We start from the raw sequence: 21,140 nt of genomic DNA, 5'->3' as shown, positions 1-21,140 counted from the left end.
CTACAGCAGCAGAAGACCACATCGGGTGCCTCCTGTCAGCTAAGAACAGGAAACTGAGGCTACAATTCACACACACTCACCAACACTGGACAATAGAAGATGGAGAAACGTTGCTGGTCTGATGAGTCTCCATTTCAGCTCCACATTCAGATGCTAGGCTCATGAAAACATGGATCTGTCCTGCCTTGGATCAACGCTTCAGCCTGTTAATAACCTTGTTTCTTTACTGCAGATGTTTTGGTTGCGTTTGCCCACAATGTCATGCACTGAACCAACAATCCCCTTTGGTTTTTAGTTCACTTCCTGTATTTGGTTCACTTGAAGCAGACTGAGACCCGTGTTGGTGGACTAGTTTGCTCCTTTGATTCACATCAAAGTTTGTTTGTGCAATCACAATTCCCCAAATGAAGCAAATTTTCCAAGCAAACGGATAAAATTCAAATCAAAAGGGCTGGTTTGAATGTGTCCTGTTTCCTGTCCTCTCCACCTCAACCGGCCCTCCCAGAGCCGATTTCTACTGGAGGTTTTTCCTTCATGTTTCAAGGCAGTTTTTTCCTTTCCACTGTAACCTGCTGCCCCATGCAGCTCAGGATGGGGGATTGAATCGAAGAGAAGACTTGATGTATTCCATTTCGATTACTTTGCTCTTAATTGGTGCATTACAAATAAAGCTGAATTTTACTTAATAGAAAACTGATTAAGTTTAAGAAAAAATCATTTTTTTCTCAAAAGTACTCTTAATGCCAATGATAGATAGATAGATAGATAGATAGATAGATAGATAGATAGATAGATAGATAGATAGATAGATAGATAGATAGATAGATAGATAGATAGATAGATAGATAGATAGATAGATAGATAGATAGATAGGTTACACCCAGCTTTGCCTCCATTGCTACAGCCTTGATGGGAGTATTTCATACCTCATTCTTTGTGGCCTGAACCTGACTTTGCACCCCTGCTGAGAATGTTCACACACAGCGAGCAGAGCTTCAGTAAGAAGATTTGTGCGGACGGATTTGCTCTTGCCTTCTGATTCGTCCACTGTGCAAACTTGTTCCCGCAAGAGGCAGGTTGAGAGGCGGCGGAGGAAACCGATCCATATAATGCTACATGAGTTTGGAAGTTAAAACAACCGACTAAAATTTAAAGGAGGGACGACAAGGACTGATGTAAAGGGCTGTAACCGAGTTGTGTTGCTTTGCGCTTGGAGAGCGCAGCGCACCGAGCTCACTGAGCGCCTCAGATGAGCGTCCTCACGGGAGAGCTTAGACCTGAAACCCTTCGGCTTCTATTGGGGCTTTTGGATACGTTTCATAGATGAGAACTACTCCGAAGAGAGCCGCTCTCCGTCGGACAAGGAGCACGTCAGTCTGCGGCGCACGGCGCGACACCGGGGACCATGTCTGGCAATCTCACCGATTTTAACGACACGCTGCCGGAGCCTGAGGTCAAACACCGCAATTTCCCAGCGCTTATATTCGGGATTTTACTTATTGTGATCGTCATTGGTGGAAACGTGCTCGTGTGCCTTAGCGTGTACTTGGAGAAGGCTTTAAAAACGACAACAAACTACTTCATAGTAAGTCTGGCCTTTGCAGACTTGCTGCTGGCGGTGCTGGTCCTGCCGCTCTTCGTTTATGCAGAGGTAAGAATGGGACATGGATGATTACTGGAGGGGGAAAACATGCCAAAGGGTCAACATTCAAGCCATTAAAATAAACTCTTGTGCTTAAAAGTGTCACTTTGGTGCAGCAGTCACTGAAATCAACTCAACGTTCAGATGCAATTTTTAATCAACAGGATTCAAGGCTTAAACCAAAGACCAGCAAAAGGGGAAAAAAGAAAACCACCAAGAATTGTCTTATTTATTTGTAGATAATACAATGAAGAAACACAGAAGGCAGCAAATGACAAGAAAAGACACAAATAAATAAATAAACAAATAAATAAATAAATAGGTCATATATTCAACGAAATAGAAAATGACTAGAATAAGTTGAAAAAATAATTTTCTTTAATAAATAATAAAATACAAAAAGTAGGTGCAAAACAACCACAAAGATCATATCATGTAATGACCATAAATTACTCCAAATGGAGGCAAAAAGGCTAGAAGTTACTATTAAACCCCCAGAAATACCTTCAAAGTATTCAAATGATTGAAAAAAGACCACCGATAGAGGCATCAAGACTATAAATAGATAGAAAATTATACATGGATACAAAATTACTAGAAATAGATTTTTAAAATAAACTTTAGGTTGACCATGCCAAATTACTTTGGCTATAAAAAAAAAAGATAATTAGATTTAAAAAAGACAACAAAAAGACTTAAGTTACAACAATGACATGCAAATTGTCCACAAACAGACACATAAAGTGATCAAATAATCTAAAAATTGCAAATGAATGCAAGAAAATTAGGCAAAATGTCACATTAAACCACATTAATATCCCCATTAATCACTATTTATTTAGCTGTGTTAAATTTAACATGCAAAATAACTTTAAGCAAAATGTTCACTAAAAACTTGGCTAAACTAACACATGTTTAAAAAAAGCTGCTACGCCTGCAAGCAAGTTGAGATAAGTGGGATTTTTTTTATGCAAAATACACGTCTGTCTTCAAGGACTTTTGAGTTGTGAAGTAACAGCAAAAATATGGGATATCTCAATTAAAATGATTAATATTTGGAGTGAGTTGGTTAGGTGCAAAATTAACCCTTCAAAGCTGATTAACAGAGGCTATGATTACTCTCTTGACTCCTCACTAACTTTCTCATTAACTCTCAGCAAAGGTACACTGAAGTCACGCTGACCATGAGGAAGGATTAGATTCTAAAAACGGGTTTTTCAGGCAAAAAGAAGGTTTAAAGATTGTAATGCAAAAGCTACCTCCCTGCTCACCTGCCCATCTAAATATCCCAGAGACTCCCTGCTGAGGCTTCCCCGTAATTCCCCCGTAATTAGCTGCATTTGTGATCTTGTTACCTGTGCCAGCAGACACAGTGAGGTAATCTACCAGGTGTCACACCGGTCTGCATGCAGACGCTGGATTAGAGAAGGCAGTTTAAAGTTAAAGCCTGCCCTGTTCACTTGAGGAAAAGTCAGGGAGGAAGCATGGTGTGTTGGTTTACATGTTTACAAGCCACTGCAGCACAAGAGGATTGCTCATATTGACACTGAGATGTGGGCAGCTAATGAGCTGTCTGTTTGCCTGTGTGTGTGTTTGAGCAGTTTCAGGGTGGAGTTTGGACCTTGAACATGACGATGTGTGATGGCCTGATGACCATGGATGTGATGCTGTGCACCGCATCCATATTCAACCTCTGTGCCATCAGCGTGGACAGGTATGTGTGTGTATATCGGGTCAAGGTTTTCAAGAAAATGGCAATCATCATGTTGCAGGTAGAAGAAAAAAACTGTAAATGAACCAGATACTGTGTAAAATCTTTCTTCTGTTCTCCATCAAGGCAGAAACAAAAAGTACTCAACAAAAGTCTTGAGCCATTTCTCATTTCTACAATGTTATTAAAAGTTATGTTACAGTGTTAGACAGTGATGTGTAAACATAAAGAGAATTGTACTATTTAAAGTAAAAAAAAAAGAAAAGGTTTGTACAATTATAAGGACTTTAAAATCAATATTTGTTCCGAGCAGATTTATTCTTCAACACACACTGAACACACACTACCCAAAAAGGCAAACTCTCTTGTAATTTAAGTATTTTTAATAGATTTTAGGCTCCAGTGGCCCTTTGCTTGGCAGGAAGAGGGTCTGAAAGAGGGGGCATGAAATAAAGCAAAGGGCCCCGGGCCAAGATGCAAGCCTGTGCTTCACGAACCTGAAGCTTCTCTTCACCGGACAGCTGCTCAACCAGCCAAAATTCACATTTCTTCTCATTTTGTGCAAATTTAATCATAATATAGCACTCAGGAGTAACTAAATGTAAACTAAATGTTTACAAATAGTTTATTTAAAGTACAAACAGAAACATCCAAATGAAACAGGAAACAACTCAACTACACAAAGGAAGTGGAAGTAAGACAAAACGCAGGGAATTTGACAACAATAATAATTTCTCTAGATCTGTCTGCCTTGTCAGACTGGCTTTTGGCCTTTTTTGGGGCCTTCATTAACAGCTGATTGCAGTGGTGAGAACGTATGAAAACCGCCTGCATGAGCTCAGTGCTCATCTAGACGAGATGATGGACCTGCTGCTGCTGCTGGGTCTGAAACTGAGGACCATGTGGTTCATGATGCTAAACTTTCCAAAACTGATGATGTTAAAGTGGTACTGAAAGGTTCATTATATATGATTGTTGTGCAATAATCCACCAACAAACACATGAATCATGTTTTGTATTGTACCTCCTGTCTTACTGTAAACTTATTCTACTCTGTGTGATGCAGGCTGGACGGCTTTCTGATTCATCCATCCATCTATTTTCTATAAACTATTCTCACTGATGTCACACTGTTGGTTTACGGAGTGGCTGATATTTATTACGGCGCATACTTATCCTTAAAAATTAGTTCTATAAATGTTGGTATGGGAGGATATATATTTCAGTATTGATCTGCACATCACTACTATTTATTCTTCTCAGATACTTAGATCAAATCGTAAGCCCGTTTTTACTTACCCACTTATTCATTCATTTATTTATTGGTTTCACTGGGACACCGGCCCAAGAGTAACGCGGCCCACTGGGAATCCTCCCGAATCTCCTGATTAGCCGGTTTTGCTCTTAATGTGTATTTCAGATGAGAAATTGGAGGTTTAGTATGAGAACACGTGAAGCCACTCCAATGCGTGAGTCTCACAGCCAATGCGTGAGAGTTGGCAGTCCTGCTGGTTTATCCACATTATCATAAAACTGATCTAGTGTTACCAACTAGATTAGCACTGCTACGTAGCTTCATGCTAACATCAGGTTAATAGCCTTACATGACATTAGAAGTTGGACTTGCACAGGGGAAAAAATTCCCTTCTAGAAACGTGCTGCCAAATATCAATATTTTAAACAAATTAGGAAACTACTTTAAAATTTAGTTCAAACTGGTGTAGTGATACAGGTGATCCATGCAGGTCTGGAAAGATTCTTCTCCTCCAGTGATGTGCCAATCACCTGAAGGTCCAGATGCATGTCCCAGCTCCTGTGTCAGATCTTTGCTGGATTTCTTAAGATCACTTTCAGATTCTGCTCATCTGCTATAGATAGTTTTAGTCCCGAAAAGCTACTGAACAGTCAGTAAGACCCACTAAACGTCCCGTGTGGTGTTGCACCAATCTATTGTTACAAACTGAGCGGATAAGGAACGAATGGCTTGGCGTATGATGTTCTCTGTACATGAAAGGGAATAACAGGATGCGTGAAAACAAAGTCATTCCAGTTACAGATCAAATGAAAATGGCATGATCAAATGAAAATAATATGAATTCAGCTGACAGCCTGTACATCCACTGTCCTGACTTCCCCTGCGTCTACAGGAGAAAATACACAACAATGTCTAGACATGTAACATAAAAAATTTCTGTCATCACCATGAAATAGATTAAAAAGAAAGGATATTGCAATGCCTTACCCTGGTACTCTTTGTTAAGGAGGTAATAGTTTGAAGGGAAAAGGGCAGTGCAGGCCTAAAGGGTGGAGTTATATACCTCCCAGGGTGTGTCTGTGAGGTGACGCCCAACATGATGCAGTGGTGGGTGATGTGAAGTTAGATGAACAAATGCAGCTTGTGATTTAACACTTCTTCTTTTGTCCTACAGTTTCCACAAATATTTTAAGGACATGCTGAGATATGCCAAATTTTCAGCTAGCAGCTCATCGAGGATCACCATGTTGCTGCTAAAATCAGATTTTCTCTTTATTAACGGTGCTGTATTTGGTGTTTTTAAGAGAATTAACTAAATAAATGGGAACAAATAATGTGTGTTTGTGACAGGCTGCCAGCAACAAAGAGCTGAAAGATCCATTTAAAACTGTTTTTATTTGTTTTTTTGTTTTATTTTTGTCTGTGTCGACACTGGTTGATCCCGTCAGTTAGGAGCATTTCTCTGCTTCAGTGGCTTGTATGAACAGTTACTTCTCTAAGATCTTTGCTGATGTCTTTCCTCCTTGGCATTGTGTTAACACACCTGAATACTGCAGAGCAGCAAACTGACAAAGCGTCTGGATTTAAAGAGGAGTTCACGCTGATCAGCTGGCTGCAAAGTTATAGCTGTAATGGTTTATTTTTCACTCTGCTGTAGGTTTTTGGGTTATTTTTAGTATAATGTCATGTTTGTAATGTGTTATTGTTCATTTCAGTTTGTATTTTAATTCCAAAACCAGTTAATTGTTCACTGTGTTTTGATACATAAATCCTTTACATATGCACAGTACATAATGTGCATATGTTCAACTGCAAGCATTGATTTCTGAAATACTCCAGTAAATAATAGATTATAAATATGTTCGCTGTTGCATGCTAGAGGACAAAGAAATGACTATAAAATGAATTCACTTAGTAAAAATCAGCTGTAAAACGTAGATGTCAAACATCTTTAATAGGCTTAACTATGGACTGTGAAACGTTCATAATGAGAGTGTTTAAACCGACACGAAAAGTTAATCGCTTTTCCACCTTTTGGAAAAAATGTTTTTGCAAATCCATCCATAAGTTTTTGGAGTAATCCTGTAAATAAACAGCTACTGTAACAAACCCTGCTGACCACATGACCTCTTTAGCAGAGGTTAAAAACACATGTTTAACTGGTCAAGTACTTTTTCGGTTTGGTACGTTCATTTCAACCTGGTGTATGTTAATATTACATGTCCGGTTTATGCCAAATGGTAGTATTTCAAAAAAATGTGCAGAGGTGCCACAAAGCATAGTCCCTACAGTTGGCTGCTGGTACCGCATCCAAAACATGCTGGTGACCCCTTTATATTTGAACTAAATGTTTTCACTTCTGTCTCCAGAAACCACAAGATGTTGAAAACCAAAACACTAAAGTTTTAGGTCGAAAAGCAACACAGAGCAGGGGCTATACTGCCTTTGCTTTCTCTGTTGCAGAAGTTTGGAATACCAAGGGATTGTACAAAATAAGGATTATCCTTTGGACCTAGATGAGAATAACAAAGACCCAAACTAAAAAACCAAGGGTTGTTTGTCCAGTAGGGAAATAAAAGAAACATAGAATAGGGTAGATTCTGTTTTGCTGCTGACTCTACTAACAGATTCAGCCAAAATTTGCTGTTATACTTTTACAAACAAGTCAGATACAGATAGCCAGACAGATCGCTTTAATTCATGGAAATCCTTAAATCCAGGCTCAGAAACATAAATTTGCACCGGCATCTTTTTTCTGCAGTTTGTGTAAAAAAACTGTTACTGTTCTATATTTTCACATCGCAAAGACAAGATGACCTAATAAACGAAACAAAACAAAACAAACAAACAAAAAAAAAAACCAGGAAATTAAAAGGAGCGTACAAAAAAGGAAAAGTAAAATAAAAACGTCTGTCCACAGACAGTGGCAAGAAGCCAGCCCTTATTCAATCTAACCCCCTTAGCCACACACCCTTTACTGCCTCATATGTATATCATTATGTACTTACATAAATAATATCTATGTATCAATATCAATATTAATAATTGCAATAATACTGCATCAGCAGTAACAGGAACAATATTATAAGTATGTATTCAATAACCATAAGGATAATAAATGCAATAATAAAAATAATAAGCTTTATTACATTTATTAATAATGTATTATTGGATAGTTTAGATGTTTAAACATGACTGACTCTGTATGAGCGCATTCCCTGTTTTTTAGTTGTCAGTGTGCAATAATATTAGTATTATACAGAAGGAAGCCTCCTGAGTCCTGGTATATCTGCAGCCTTTTCCATCTGTTGTCTCGAGGGAAATCCAGAGTTAATATGTGGGAGGTACAGAGCAGAGGGGATTTAGTTGGAATGAGACTTCTAGGTTACTTTACTTAATTGTTTCTATATCATTATGTTATATTGGCATCAGAGGATACAAAACCTAAAGGCCTATAAGGAACATTAGTGATTTTACATATTTATAGTACTGGGAAATTAATGCATAATAATTGTGATAATCATGATTTTTCTGAGACTACAATATGACCTAACATCCTTCAGACAACTGGTTTAGTGGTGTGGCCGCCTTGCAGCAAGAAGGTTGTTGCTTTGAACTTCAGCTGGGACCTTTTTTGTAGCCTGAAATAAACAATCAACCCTTTTTGTAATTTATGCGTATGTGTCATGAATGCTCGTAACTGCTTCAGCCAGTCAGAAAGCTAAGCTGTTGATTGGAATATGCACTGGGTCCATAGCTTTCTGACCAGTAGAAGCAGTTACGAGCATGTGCGAGTGACGTATGCATAAATGACGAAAATCACTCCTTAGCTAAAGTTTTGATTTGTGAATAAGAACCAAGTTCAAATTGTTCTGATCTGCTATCACCATTACAGACAATGAAATGAATTCGAACCTGATGTTTTGATTATTGGATGTTGGTCCCAGTATTATGATGTAAACTTGTTTTGTGTTGCAGGTTCATCGCAGTGTCCATACCTCTGAATTATAACCGTAAACATGTGGACTACCGTCAGCTCGTCCTGCTGTCTGCTACCTGGCTGTTAGCGTTAGCAGTGGCCTCACCTGTCATCTTCGGTATCAACAACGTGCCTGAGCGTGACCCCAGCGAGTGCAAACTGGAGGACAACAACTACGTAGTTTATTCCTCCGTCTGCTCCTTCTTCATACCCTGCCCCATCATGGTCCTGCTCTACTTTGGGGTTTTCCGTGGGCTGCGGCGTTGGGAGGAGGCCCGTAAAGCCAAATTGCGGAGCAGCATTGAGGCGTGCAGGAAGCTGCAGCACGCCGCCGTCGCCACCGCCCTGCCCCCTCTGACAGGCACCATCCCGGGACCTCTGCCCATGCCCCTGCCTAGGATCATCGAAAGGGATCTGGCCCAGTCTCGGATGGACGATTCAGGGGACTACATCCAGCAGGAGATTCCTTATCCTCGGCACTACAGAGAGAACTCTGTGCCAACACTGACGTTCAACCAGCTGCAGCACACCAAGAAGAGAGCCAAGATCAACAGCAGGGAGAGGAAAGCTATGAGGGTACTGCCTGTTGTCGTGGGTGAGTGTCGGCTACAAAATCTTTACTTTACAAAGTGGGATTAATGGTTATTGCATAAATTATGCTGGAGGTTTTTCTTCCTGTTCAAAAGGAGTTTTTGCTCTTCACTGTCCTCGTGCATGTTCAAGCTGAAAGTTGATTCAAAGAGAAGATTTGGTGCGTTTTGATGTTTCCCCTAGCTAAGCAATGTTTTCTATTTAATGGCTTTTATAAACACAACTATGAATGGAATTAATGTTGATTATCTAATTAGTTGATTTGATTTTGAGGGAAATTGAGCCTTCAAACAAAGACACTGATCCTGTCTTTTCATGTCACGGTTGAAAAATGAAAATCAAATACTTTGTCCATCAGCGAAGGAACTGTGGAGATATCCCAATCATTTCCAGGTGAGTTTAGGGTTAAAAGTCAACTTTATAAACTCCTTTTTCCTCCAGAACCTCCTTAAATCTTAATGTCATATATCCAACAAGGTGGTGGAAACCTTCCTCAGAGGTTTTTCTCCATATTGACATGACAGCATCACACAGTTGCTGCAGGTTTGTCGGCTGCATCCATGATGAGAATCTCCCGTTCCACCACATCCCAAAGCTGCTCTACTGGACTGAGATCTGGTGGCTGTGGAGGCCGTTGGAGTCCAGTGAACTCATCGTCATGTTCTAGAAAGCAGGTGGAGATGATCTGAGCTTTGTGACATTATCCTGCTGGAAGTAGCATCAGAAGATGCTCCACTGTGGTCATAAAGGGATGGACATGGTCAGCAACAATACTCAGGTAGGCTGTGGTGGTTAAACCAGAGCACATTGGTACAAATTAGCTCAAAGTGGGTCAATAAAAACCTTCTTAACACCATTACACCAGTAGCAGCCCAAACTGTCGATCCAAGGCAGGATGGATCCATACTTTCATGATGTTTCCACCAAATTCTGAGCCTAGCATCTGAATGTGGAGCTGAAATGGAGACTCATCAGACCAGCAACGTTTCTCCATCTTCTATTGTCCAGTGTTGGTGAGTGTGTGTGAATTGTAGCTTCAGTTTCCTGTTCTTAGCTGACAGGAGGCACCCAGTGTGGTCTTCTGCTGCTGTAGTCCATCTGCTTCAAGGTTGGACATGTTGTGTATTAAAAGATGCTGTTCTGCAGACCTTGGTTGGAGTCAGTGCTGATTGGACTTCTTGTTGTCTTTCTATCATCTCCAACCAGTCTGCCCATTCTCCTCCGACCTCTGACATCAACTAGGCTTTTTGGTCTAGACAACTGCTGCTGACTAAATGTTTTCTCTTTTTCAGACCATTCTTTTCACCTTTTTACCTCCTACAGAGGATAAAGATTATTAATATTAAATATTATTCTATGTAAAAATTGTACAGATTGTAGCAGATTCTCTCTGCAGATGCTTGTGTTTGCTTCTAAATCAAGTTCAATCAACATTTTCAGCTACAGCAGCATCATTGATATGTGAATCTCCATTTTTTTGCATTTAACTTTGGAAGATTCAAAATATAAAACGGTCCAAACTTTGTGAGCTCCCAGTTCAGCCCTGAGGCAGCCAAACTTTCTGCAGGTCAGCTTGAGTGTGGAGATAAAAGCGTCACTTCTGACTGACTGTCACTCAACATGCAGCGCCATTATAGCTTAAAGCCTTCAATCCAATTATTATGGAACACATGATCTTACAGTCACACCCTCTCTCCTGCAGACAGCAGAAAGGGCTGAGGTCCTCGTGCATTATTTTACTAGCGAGTATTCACAGATGAATCTGTTGTATTCTGCGTTTGCTGTAAAAACAGAACCTATATAAATCCTCAGCTTTACATTTGCTACTGCCACATTTAAGTGCAAACTACAGTGCTAATCAGATTTCCAGCCAACTTAGGTTTAGTGACGCAGAGCTTTAAGAACATAAAACCATTCAGACTAATGAATGGCTCTGAACATACAGTCCAGTGCCTCGGCTGCAGCCAACAGATAACAACACAGGAGCATTAATAATCGTCATTCAGTCATTTTACCTTCTTCACTCTTTTCAATATTTCAACCGTCATAGAGCGAGAAGCTCTGGAAAGGTCACCAGTCCATCATCGGGTTATAAATATTCTGCAATATAACTGCTGGACAAAGTAGTCTTTAATTCAAACTCTTTTAATTTTTTATCCCCATTAGTTGTTGCTGCAACTTTAAAACCTAAATATTTGGGAGGCAGCGTGGCTCTGTGGATAGAGCAGTCGTCTTGTAGCCTGAGGGTTGCTGGTTTTATCCTTGGCCTGTCGAGTTCATGTCAAGGTGGCCCAGAGCAAGACACTGAACCCCTAATTGCTCATGACGGGGCAGCTTCCGCCATCAGTGTGTGAATGGGTGGATGTGACGTATATGTAAAGCGCTTTGGGTAAAAACGCTGTATAAGTATAGATCATTTACCATTTAAATATTTGAAACTGATAGGCCTGATCCCAAATCCCCCGTCTACTCAATGTCATTCAATCAATCAATCAATCAAATTTTGATTTATATTTAGATATTTTACAATATCTAAAAGATACTCAAAGTACTTTACAACATTCATAAAAAGTGTGTAAAAATAATGCATGAAAACATAAAATAATTAAAACACGTAATAGGACCATTGGAAAGTGCTGCAGTGCTGCAGGGTATTAAGAGCCTTCCAGAAGTGCATAAACCAGAGAAAATAAGAATGACAAAATACACTCAGAAACAAGACTGTCCTAGTCAGAATTAAACGGCAGTTTAAAAAAGTGGGTCTTCAGCTACGATTTAAAAAGACCAAGATCAGTAGTGATGCGAATGTCAGGGGGCAGTTTGTTCCACAGTCTAGGAGCAACAAAACAAGAATCACCCCACTGTTTGTACCTCGACCTTGGGACTTCTAGCAGAAGCTAACCTGAAGAAGGCAGGGCTCTGCCATGATTACGGATAATTAAAATCTCCGACAAGTAGGAAGGTGCCAGGCCATTAACAGCATTTAAAAAGAGCAGAAGTTTAAAATCGATTTTAAAACAAATGGAAGGCAAAGGAGTGACAACAGCGTGGGGGGAGGGGGGGGGGGTGTTCACATGGATGTGCTTGTTGAAAATCGGCAGCAGCAAGTACAAGTTAACGTAAACATAAAGGGCGTTACAGTAGTCCAGTCTTGAACTTATGAATACATGGACGGCCTTTTCAAGATCCTGCCAACTGAGAAAGGGAAAAATATTTGGCCAAAAAATGAAGCTGTAACAACAGAATTGACCTGTTTAATGTTACGCCCAGGTTTTTATCGTAATTTGAATGAAGGTGGCCAGAGGTTAACTCTTCAAAGGGTTAAATAATCTAACTTTATCATTGTTCATACAATGTCAACATTTGAATTCTGATCCAAAATTCATTTATGTCTAGGCTGGAAATGCATCACTTGGTTTCTATGCTGGCCACCAGGGTGGTAGATTCAAACAAAATAAAAGAAAGAAAGAAATAACCAGACGGACCAAAGTTCAGCTAAAGACTACTAGCTTTGGCCCACAGCAAACCTGCTGTAATCTCTGTCCAGACTGGCTCCTCATGTTTGGAATCCACATCCAAGCCGAGGGCTGACATCTGGATCACATCTGGACCACTCAACACTTAGCTGTAGCCCAGATTAAGCTTAAATGTTCCTGCTATCTGGGAAGACACAATTCCACCCGTGTATTTTTAAAAATCTAATGATTCAAGTGTAAACATTTATCTGATATAAAATGAGTTTAAACATACACAGATCCCAGATCACATGCATGCATACGTACACACAACTTTATATACACATACAGACGTAGACAAAAATGATGGTACCTCTAGAAAAGACTGAAAATAATGTGACCAAAGGAACGTGTTAATCCAAGGTGTGTCCACTAATTAGCATCACAGGTGTCTACAATCTTGTAACCAGTCAGTGGGCCTATATATAAGCTACAGATAGTCACTGTGCTGTTTGGTGACATGGTGTGTACCACACTCAACATGGACCAGAGGAAGCAAAGGAAAGAGTTGTCTCAGGAGGTTAGAGAGAAAATTATAGACAAGCACGTTAAAGGTAAAGGCTATAAGACCATCTCCAAGCAGCTTGATGTTCCTGTGACTACAGTTGCACATATTCAGAAATTTAAGATCCATGGGACTGTAGCCAACCTCCCTGGACGTGGCAGCAGGAAGAAAATCGATGACAAATCAAAACTTCTTCATCCGTCGTTGTTTGAGCCAAAGTGGACTTAATTGGAGACGACCAAGGAGGAACCATTGTTGAAAACAAATCATAAATAAGCCAAACTACATGTTGACAAGCCACAAAGCTTCTGGGAGAATGTCCTATGGACAGATGAGACAAAAATGGAACTTTTTGCTGAGGCACATCAGTTCTATGTTTCCAGACGGAAAAATGAAGCATATGAAGAAAAGAACACCGTCCCTACTGTGGAACATGGAGGAGGCTCTGTTATGTTCTGGGCTGCTTTGCTGCATCTGGTACAGGGTGTCTTGAATCTGTGCAGGTACAATGAAATCTCAAGACTACCAAGGGATTCTAGAGAGAAATGTGCTGGCCAGTGTCAGAAAGCTTGGTCTCAGTCGCAGGTCATGGGTCTTACAACAGGACAATGACCCAAAACACAGCTAAAAACACCCAAGAATGGCTAAGAGGAAAACATTGGACTATTCTAAAGTGGCCTTCTATGAGCCCAGACCTAAGTCCTATTAAGCATCTTTAGAAGAAGCTGAAACATGGCGTCTGGAAAAGGCTCCCTTCAAACCTGAGACAACTAGAGCAGTTTGCTCATGAGGAGTGGTCCAAAACACCTGCTGAGAGGTGCAGAAGTCTCATTGAAAGTTACAGGAATGCTTTGATTGCAGTGATTGCCTCAAAAGGTTGTGCAACAAAATATTAAGTTAAGGGTACCATCATTTTTGTCCAGACCTGTTTCATGAGTTTAATTTTTTAAAATAAATCTGTTGAAGCATGGTTGAAAACCATTGTGAGTTTTTCTTTCATTATCCAAAGGTTATCAACAATTTTGTCCACATCTGTACATGCACGCATATACATATACAAACATTTCTTCTCTCTTTTTTTATGTTATGGATGAATAAAAAAGAAATAAAATAAACGAAGATGTGGTTTGCCATAAATTTGTGACAACAAGCATTAGGTGGTTAATTTGTCAGCTGCAGCTGGTTTCTCTCAGTTGTCCAAACAACAAACAGGAAAAGAGCAGATTTACAGATTTAATGGTCTTTAAATTATGTAATTATGTTTAAAGAAGGAGCTGTAACTAATATTTACCCATGTTCAGTGTTGTGCACAAACAACATGAAAATAAGCCATTCATAACCGGTGTAACAAATTATGTCGGACATAAGGTGAAAGCACCACTTTCAGCGCATGACCATGAACACATCACACTGACTTAAACCAGATGAAGGCACTGAATTAGCTTTTCTGCTCCAGTCACAAGTATAAATACTGTAAAGTCTATTGAGAATGTGAAGGGACTCACCAGCCACTTTATTAGGCCCACCTCTCTTTTTACAAATATCTAATTGGTCAATCACGCGACAGCAAGTCGATGGTTGTAGTCATGTAGACACGGTCAAGATGACTTGCTGAAGTTCAAACTGAGCATCATGGAAGAAAAGGAAATTTAAATGAATTTGAATGTGGCATGGTTGCTGGTCTGAGTATTTATTGGTATTTTCCCACACAACCATCTCTAGGGTTTACAGAGAATGGTCTAAAGAAGAGGAAAATATCCAGTGAGCAGCAGTTGTCTGGACCAGGATGTCTGGTTGATGTCAGAGGTCAGAGGAGAAGGGACAGACTGGTTGGAGATGAAGGAAAGCAGGAAGTCAAACGTAGATTCACCAGAACTGGACAATAGAAGATGGAGAAATGTTGCTGGTCCGATTAATCTTCATTTTAGCTCCACATTCAGATGCTAGGCTCAGAATTTGGTGAAAACACCATGAAAACTTGGATCCATCCTGCCTTGGAGCAGCAGGAATATTATCTTAGCCCACTTTGGACCCCACAGCCTACCTGAGTATTGTTGCTGACCATGTCCATCCCTTTATGACCACAGTGGAGCATCTTCTGATGCTACTTCCAGCAGGATAAAGCATCATGTCACAAAGCTCAGATCGTCTCCACCTGCTTTCTAGAACATGACGATGAGTTCACTGGACTCCAACGACCTCCACAGCCACCAGATCTCAGTCCAGTAGAGCAGCTTTGGGATGTGGTGGAATGGGAGATTCTCATCATGGATGCAGCCGACAAACCTGCAGCAACTGTGTGATTCTGTCATGTCAATATGGAGAAAACCTCAAAAGAAGGTTTCCATTGCCTTGTTGAATCTATAACACCAAGAATAAAGGTGGTTCTGAAGATAAAAAGGGGTCCAACCCGGTACTACTAATAAGTGGGCGGGGTGATTATAGGCCAGGCTGTGTTGCATGCTGGATCAGGAGTGTCATCTTGTGAGGAATGCTCTCCTGTTGCTTTTCTCGCCTGGTTAGATTAGTTTGGTTAAAACAGCCCAGTCTAGTTGAGAAAGAAAACTTGGAGCTCAAGGACTCTTTATTATTCCCGTGGAGTCATTTGCTATGCAGCAAGCCGTAAAACAATCAGTCAGTGCACAATCACACAGAAAGAAGAATAAATATCTAAAAGGAAATTGATAAATAAACAAAAACAGAAAATAGAGCTACTTATTCGGCAGGGCAATGCCACTTGGACTGTATGGGATATATTGTCTGCCCTCAAGAGTGTGTGTGTTACATCAGTCACAATACACAAGTACCTCAAACTCTATTATTTAATTGCATTAAGCCGGCTATAAATAGTTGATCTTTTGTGTCGGCGCTTTGGCTTAGACAAAGTGAGCACAGCAGAACAATGGAGCGCATGGTTTGCATGCTAATTTAATAAGTTACACTCTTTAAAAAAAACAACAACATACTGCACATCCACACGCAAATGACAGTTTACTTGAATTACATTTTTGTTTCAGTTTGTTCCTGCTGTTCAGTGATGTTTAATGTTCTCAGCTGTTTGTAGCCAACAGGCTGAAGCTCCTGACTGGTACACAGGATGTGGCAAATCAATGTAGGAAGGGGGTGGCAGATGTTGGAGTGAACTATTGGTACCATGTTTTCACATAAAGCCTTATAACATAGTCAGATTAATAATTCGTGCTGTAGCTTGTTCCTGTAGGGGAAGTTTTTTGGTAGCTATATAAAGTTTGGAAAGGTTTACCAATTATTGATTTATAAATAAATATTTTATTTATTATTTAATTTAGTTTAGTCATTTAATCAACTAAAGTAGGTCTAATTATTGTTAGTGTAATTAAGCACTATGATGCAAAGCATGAAGCATGGTGGTGGCAGCATCATGTTATGGGGATGTTTTTCATCAGCAGGGACTGGGAAACTGGACAAATGGAAATGATGGATGGAGATAATATAGGTAGATTCTTGAAGAAAACCTTTTCAGTCTTTCAGAGATTTAAGACTTGCAGCTTTAATTGCTGCAAAAGGTGTCTTTACAGATACTCACATTGGGGGGTGAATAGATATTAATCCACCACTTATTTTTCTTTTTTTTTTAGGTTCTTACCTTTTTCCATTTCAGTTTGGACTATCTTTTTAATATTGTCTTTATTTTCTTTTTTTTTATTTTAAAGAGAAAAATGCCAAAGAACCCTGAATTGGATTATAGAAAATGAATGAATGATTAAAAATGCCAAGAGGAAATTAAAGCTTTGCAAACCAACATACATCCCCTGATCTCTAGGCCAGTGATTTCCAACCTATTTTTCCTGAAGACCCCCTTCATGTTCATGATCCGCCCCATGTTGAAACCATGCTTGGTTTTACTCTTTCATTAGCAGCTGACTGCTGCTGACTGACTTCTTTCCTGTGATAAAACCAAAGTTAAGCTAATTACCAACATTTAGCCTTTTTTTCCCTTTTCAAAACAAGGACGATTCATCTGCCTTTTCTTTCTTTTTTTTTTTTTTTTTTACTTTTTTTCACATATTTGCAGCTCATGTCAGTTGTTGTTCCTGACCATTTTAAGAAGTATAGTATAGTACATATAATAGTTTTTCTGGAAATAGAAGTAGTATTTTGTCTCTGATTGTCTGCTTTGCAGCATCTGTGTTAATCTCTATATTTAACTTGGTATTATGAAAAGTGGCCTGAATGCATCTTATGAAATAGCGCAAGGTGTCCTACTTACACTGGAGTGGTAGTATGTTATGCAAATTCCTCCAGTCGTCTGGAAATAGACATAAATCCCCTCCTCGAAGCTCACCACACAAAGCTAGCAGATCACTCAGACCTGTGTTATCAACAACCCGAGAGGATTCCTGAGACTTGCTGATGCTGTTGATGATGTAGCATGAATTTTGTTTTAGATGTAGCAGCGGGTGTAATTTCCATAGACACAAAGTTAGATTGTGGGATCTTTATTTCTCCACTGCCAAAAATAACAAGGAAAAAACAAAGGAATAAAAAAGGGCAGCTTTAAATGAATTTGAAGTCTTTAAATTCCATGGATATTATAATGCAGTTCTCTAAGCAGACTGGATGGCAGTATACTCATTACAACTTAAAGTGGCTTGAGACTTGAATTTGACTTGCAAAAAAGGAACCTGTGATCACCTCTGGTTTCTACAGCTGTCTTGAATTTAAAAACTAATGCTCATTAAATGTCCATGCAGCCATTTTACAAACGGATGGATTAAAAACTGCGAGACCACAAACTGTCGGCTGCAACTAAACCATCATACTGATTATTAATGTTAGTTAAACATTTATTGTTCTGATATTTTGATAATACATTATCTGTTTATCTGTGTTGATTCATTTCTGATCACTTAATATATTCTGGGTGTTATAAAAGATAAAGACGTGTCTAAATATACTGGATTAATTATTTAATACATCTTGCAAAAGATATGAAAGCAGTCAAAAATATGAGGAAGTATATTTATTACAAGAACAGTGAAATATACAAAGAAAACTTTACTTTCTTGGGAATACAGTACAGTGCAAAAGTCGAGAGCCACCACTCAGTTCTTTATATTAAGCTTCCAAGCAGCCAGACTGTTGTAATCATTTAAGTGATCTTGAGCAACTCCATCTTTCTGAACATCTTTCTCGGAGCATTTGCTGCTTTTTTAGTCATTTTTATCCAGTCCTCGAGACAATTTACAGAGGAATGTGTTGTTTTTGTTAAAGCCACTTAACACTGACCTGAACCATTCAAGCATAAATAAGCAGCTAATTCAAGGGATTGTCTACAAGCATAACAGCAACTTGGTAAAGTCACAAAGGCACACAATTTGTTCCCATTTTCTTTTTCCCATCTATAAAAATGCCAAAGATAACACTTGGTGTTTCCCAAAGAGCTGTTAGCCGAAAATGTATCATGGTGTGCAGACTCTGGACAAGTGGAGGACAAAAGAAAAAGAGTCAGAACTTAAAAAAACGATCTACATCAGATGAACACGATCTGAAAATCCTGAAGAAATAGGAACAAATCCAGCAAAGACCTGAACCAAGACCTGAGAGATGCATCTGGACCTTCAGTTGATCCATCTACTGTTAGCTGAAGCCTCATCAGAAATGGTCTCCATGGAAACGTGGCTGTCAAGACGTCATACTTAAGGAAGGGAAACAGGGAAAAAAGGCTGAGGTGTGTCACATGACAAGAACTGGACTGAAAATCAGAGGAATGGATCCTTTTCAAAATTCAGAGTCTGGATCTCAACATTACTGAAGCAGTCTGGGATCATCTGGACACAGAGCAGAACAAAAGGCAAAAACATCCAAAGAAGGAAAGTCAAGTTTTTATTTTAAGCATGTTTAAAAACATGTTGACCAAAATGGTGTAAAACACAAAGTCCTCAAAGAAGTCTTGATTTAAATAAGCTTGTCTAACAGGGTTTGGACTGTGCTGAAGAATAAAGCTGCTGACTTTCAAGCTTTTTGAAATTATTTCAGCTCTTTTTTTTATGCTGTAATTACATTTGTTTCAAGAAAATCATGTGCTTGTTCCTGTCACTATATAAGAGAAATATGCGTGTCAAGACGTTTGGACAGTACTTTATATATATATATATATATATATATATATATATATATATATATATATATATATATTATATATACACACACACACACACACACACTTCACAGATCAGCAGACTAGACCCACAAAATATATCAGAGACCTTAGGATTGGTGTAATAACATTTATTGAGTGCAGGGGAATGTCTCAGGGTTGTCGACTCTGGTCTTAAGCGGTCGGCTTGTCTGTGAACGCAGGAAAACAGGGGAGAGAACTTTGAAAACTCAGGGGTTAATATTTAGAGATTAGATCACAGCGCACCGGCAGGAGGGATGGAATTCAGGTGAGGGTGCTGAGAGAGAAAGCTGTTTAGAGGAGCCTCCGCCGGGGAAGCTGGAAAAGAGACTGCTGATCCAGGGGTTAGAGTTAGAATGACAGAGGGATTTTAACACTGGGTTTCTCTGTCTGGGATGAGCACTTCATAAAGTCAGGTTAGTCCTCCTATTGATCCAAAGAGGAGTGAGTAATGTCCATAATCCCAAATCCAATCCTAGAAAGCAATCCAAAGGTCAGAGTTTCAAAAAATCCACACAGGCAAAAAACAGAATTTACCAGGCTGGGGCAGGTTGAGGCAACAACTCCGGGAGAAAGCAGGTCCGCAGGCAGGTGAGATGGCTAGAAACGTTCAGGAGTTAACACAGATGATCTGGCAGTGACCAGTAGGAAGACTCCTGCTTAAATAGAGAGCAACACAGGTGGAAAGCATCAGCAATTAGAGCAAAGCAGGTAAGATGCCTTCAGAGGCGGCTGGGAAATTCCAATCCCCACCTAAAACTATGAAACTGGGACTTGGTCCTGTTTTTTTAAAAAATCCAAAACCTTGTTACTGGATTGTTTACAGAAACCTCAGTTTGCATTACAGAATTCTGTCACTCATGTTTTGAAATGTTTTGTTGGTATGCATTTAGAGTAAAAAAAATTCTTCCACATTTTAAATTTTACAGTTTGCTTTGTTTTTATTATAAGTTATTAAACATAAGCTTTCAATGCTTTGCATGATAATATTTTTATTTTATAAGCTAATCTTCGTCTCCGTGCAACTAAAATGAAAAGTAAAAGCATTTGATGGTGGATGAGCTTTAATGTTTTGAGTTACAAACTTTACTTCTCTGCATTTGTATAGTGTCTCAGTATTATGATGAGATCACCCACAAATGGAGATTATGACATGATCTTAAAAAGTGACTTCTCACTTGTTATTATCTTCTTGCAGGCTGCTTCCTCTTCTGCTGGACTCCGTTCTTCGTGGTTCACACCATGCGGGCCTTGTGTTTCACGTGCAACATCCCTCCCGCTCTGATGAGCACTGTCACCTGGCTGGGCTACGTCAACAGCGCCCTCAACCCCGTAATCTACACCATCTTCAACACAGAGTTCAAGAAATTCTTCAAGAAGTGTTTCCGAAGCTGCTGCTGACACAAGATTGCCTCTACAGACTCCGAGATGATGCGCTGAAGGAGGGCGTTTGAAGGTCAGCCGGAGGTTTGAGTGGGTTTGCAGCTTACAGCTCTTGACTGGGAAATCTCAAAGTCTGACTCTCTATGAGAGGAAAAACAGTTGACAGTATCCAGCCAACAGCCGGCCAATTTTTATAAAGGAGTCTTTTTTTTTTTTTTAAATTTCTTATTTGTTTAAGTTTTTTTCTGATTTTGTGAATTATTGTCCAGAAGAAAAGGTTGTGTAACATGAAGAGGAAGAGATGCTCAAGATTTCTGTCTCTGCTCAGCCTTCCTCTGCAGGAGGACACAGTCTATCAGCCTTTGCTTGGGGTTATAGTATGCTAGTCCCCGTGAAGGC

General features: G+C 39.6%; 1 protein-coding gene across 1 annotated transcript; it reads left to right on the top strand.

Annotated features, from left to right (window-relative positions):
- The first annotated feature begins 1,091 nt into the window (after positions 1-1,091).
- drd4b (dopamine receptor D4b) lies at positions 1,092-20,759 on the top strand. Its single transcript, XM_041984417.1, has 4 exons — positions 1,092-1,651; positions 3,244-3,356; positions 8,587-9,182; positions 20,557-20,759. Exons 1-4 carry the CDS (start codon positions 1,406-1,408, stop codon positions 20,757-20,759), a joined length of 1,158 nt encoding a protein of 385 aa, XP_041840351.1. The 5' UTR covers positions 1,092-1,405.
- Positions 20,760-21,140: the final 381 nt, after the last annotated feature.

This window comes from Melanotaenia boesemani, chromosome 1 (assembly GCF_017639745.1).
Source record: "Melanotaenia boesemani isolate fMelBoe1 chromosome 1, fMelBoe1.pri, whole genome shotgun sequence".
Taxonomy (NCBI): domain Eukaryota; kingdom Metazoa; phylum Chordata; class Actinopteri; order Atheriniformes; family Melanotaeniidae; genus Melanotaenia; species Melanotaenia boesemani.
Note: the sequence above shows the minus strand (reverse complement) of the source record. Positions and strands in the feature narration are given on the sequence as shown.